Genomic DNA, 574 nt, shown 5'->3' with positions numbered 1-574 from the left:
ATATATATATATATATATATGCGCATGTGGGCTTCTCTTTCTACTCCCTCTGCCGCTTCTCTGTTCAGTGATCCATCCGAGTGAAGGGAGGAGCGACGGCGGGGCTGCGTTGCCTGGTAGCGTCTAGCCGCAATGCCGCACACCACCACCACCACCACCACCACCACCAGCGGCAGCAGGGGCAACAACAGCAATGCCGCGGACGACTACGTGCCGCCGTCGCAGCGCGGTGTTGTCTTCCTCTCCTCCGTCCCCCGCGACATGCGGCCGCAGGAGGTGCGCATGCACTTCAATCAGTTCGGCCCCATCGTGCGGCACAAGTTCACGCCGTTCCCGAAGAAGGAGCGGCGCCCCGGCGGGCCGCTGCTGCCGCTGCAGTTCATGCGCGGCTACGTGGAGTTCGCCCACGCCGAAGACGCGCAGAAGGCCGCGGCGGCGATGAACGGCACGGCGGTCGACTGCAAGCGGCGACGCAAGTGCTACGGGCAGCTGTGGACGGTGAAGTACATGCAGGGCTTCACGTGGGACACGCTGCTGGAGGAGAATGAGGGCGCGCTGCGCACACGCCGGCAGC

The 574-nt window shown here is 64.6% G+C and overlaps 1 protein-coding gene across 1 annotated transcript; it reads left to right on the top strand.

Moving 5' to 3' along the window:
- Positions 1-132: 132 nt before the first annotated feature.
- On the top strand, positions 133-574 carry DQ04_25181000 (ESF2/ABP1 family protein; the record flags this gene model as incomplete). Its single annotated transcript, XM_009318267.1, has 1 exon — positions 133-574. A coding segment is annotated over one exon (442 nt), but the record flags the coding sequence as incomplete, so codon positions are not given.

This window comes from Trypanosoma grayi (assembly GCF_000691245.1).
Source record: "Trypanosoma grayi strain ANR4 Tgr_2518_V1, whole genome shotgun sequence".
In the NCBI taxonomy this organism is placed as follows: domain Eukaryota; phylum Euglenozoa; class Kinetoplastea; order Trypanosomatida; family Trypanosomatidae; genus Trypanosoma; species Trypanosoma grayi.
The sequence above is the reverse complement of the archived record's forward strand: the minus strand, read 5'-3'. Positions and strand labels throughout refer to the sequence as shown.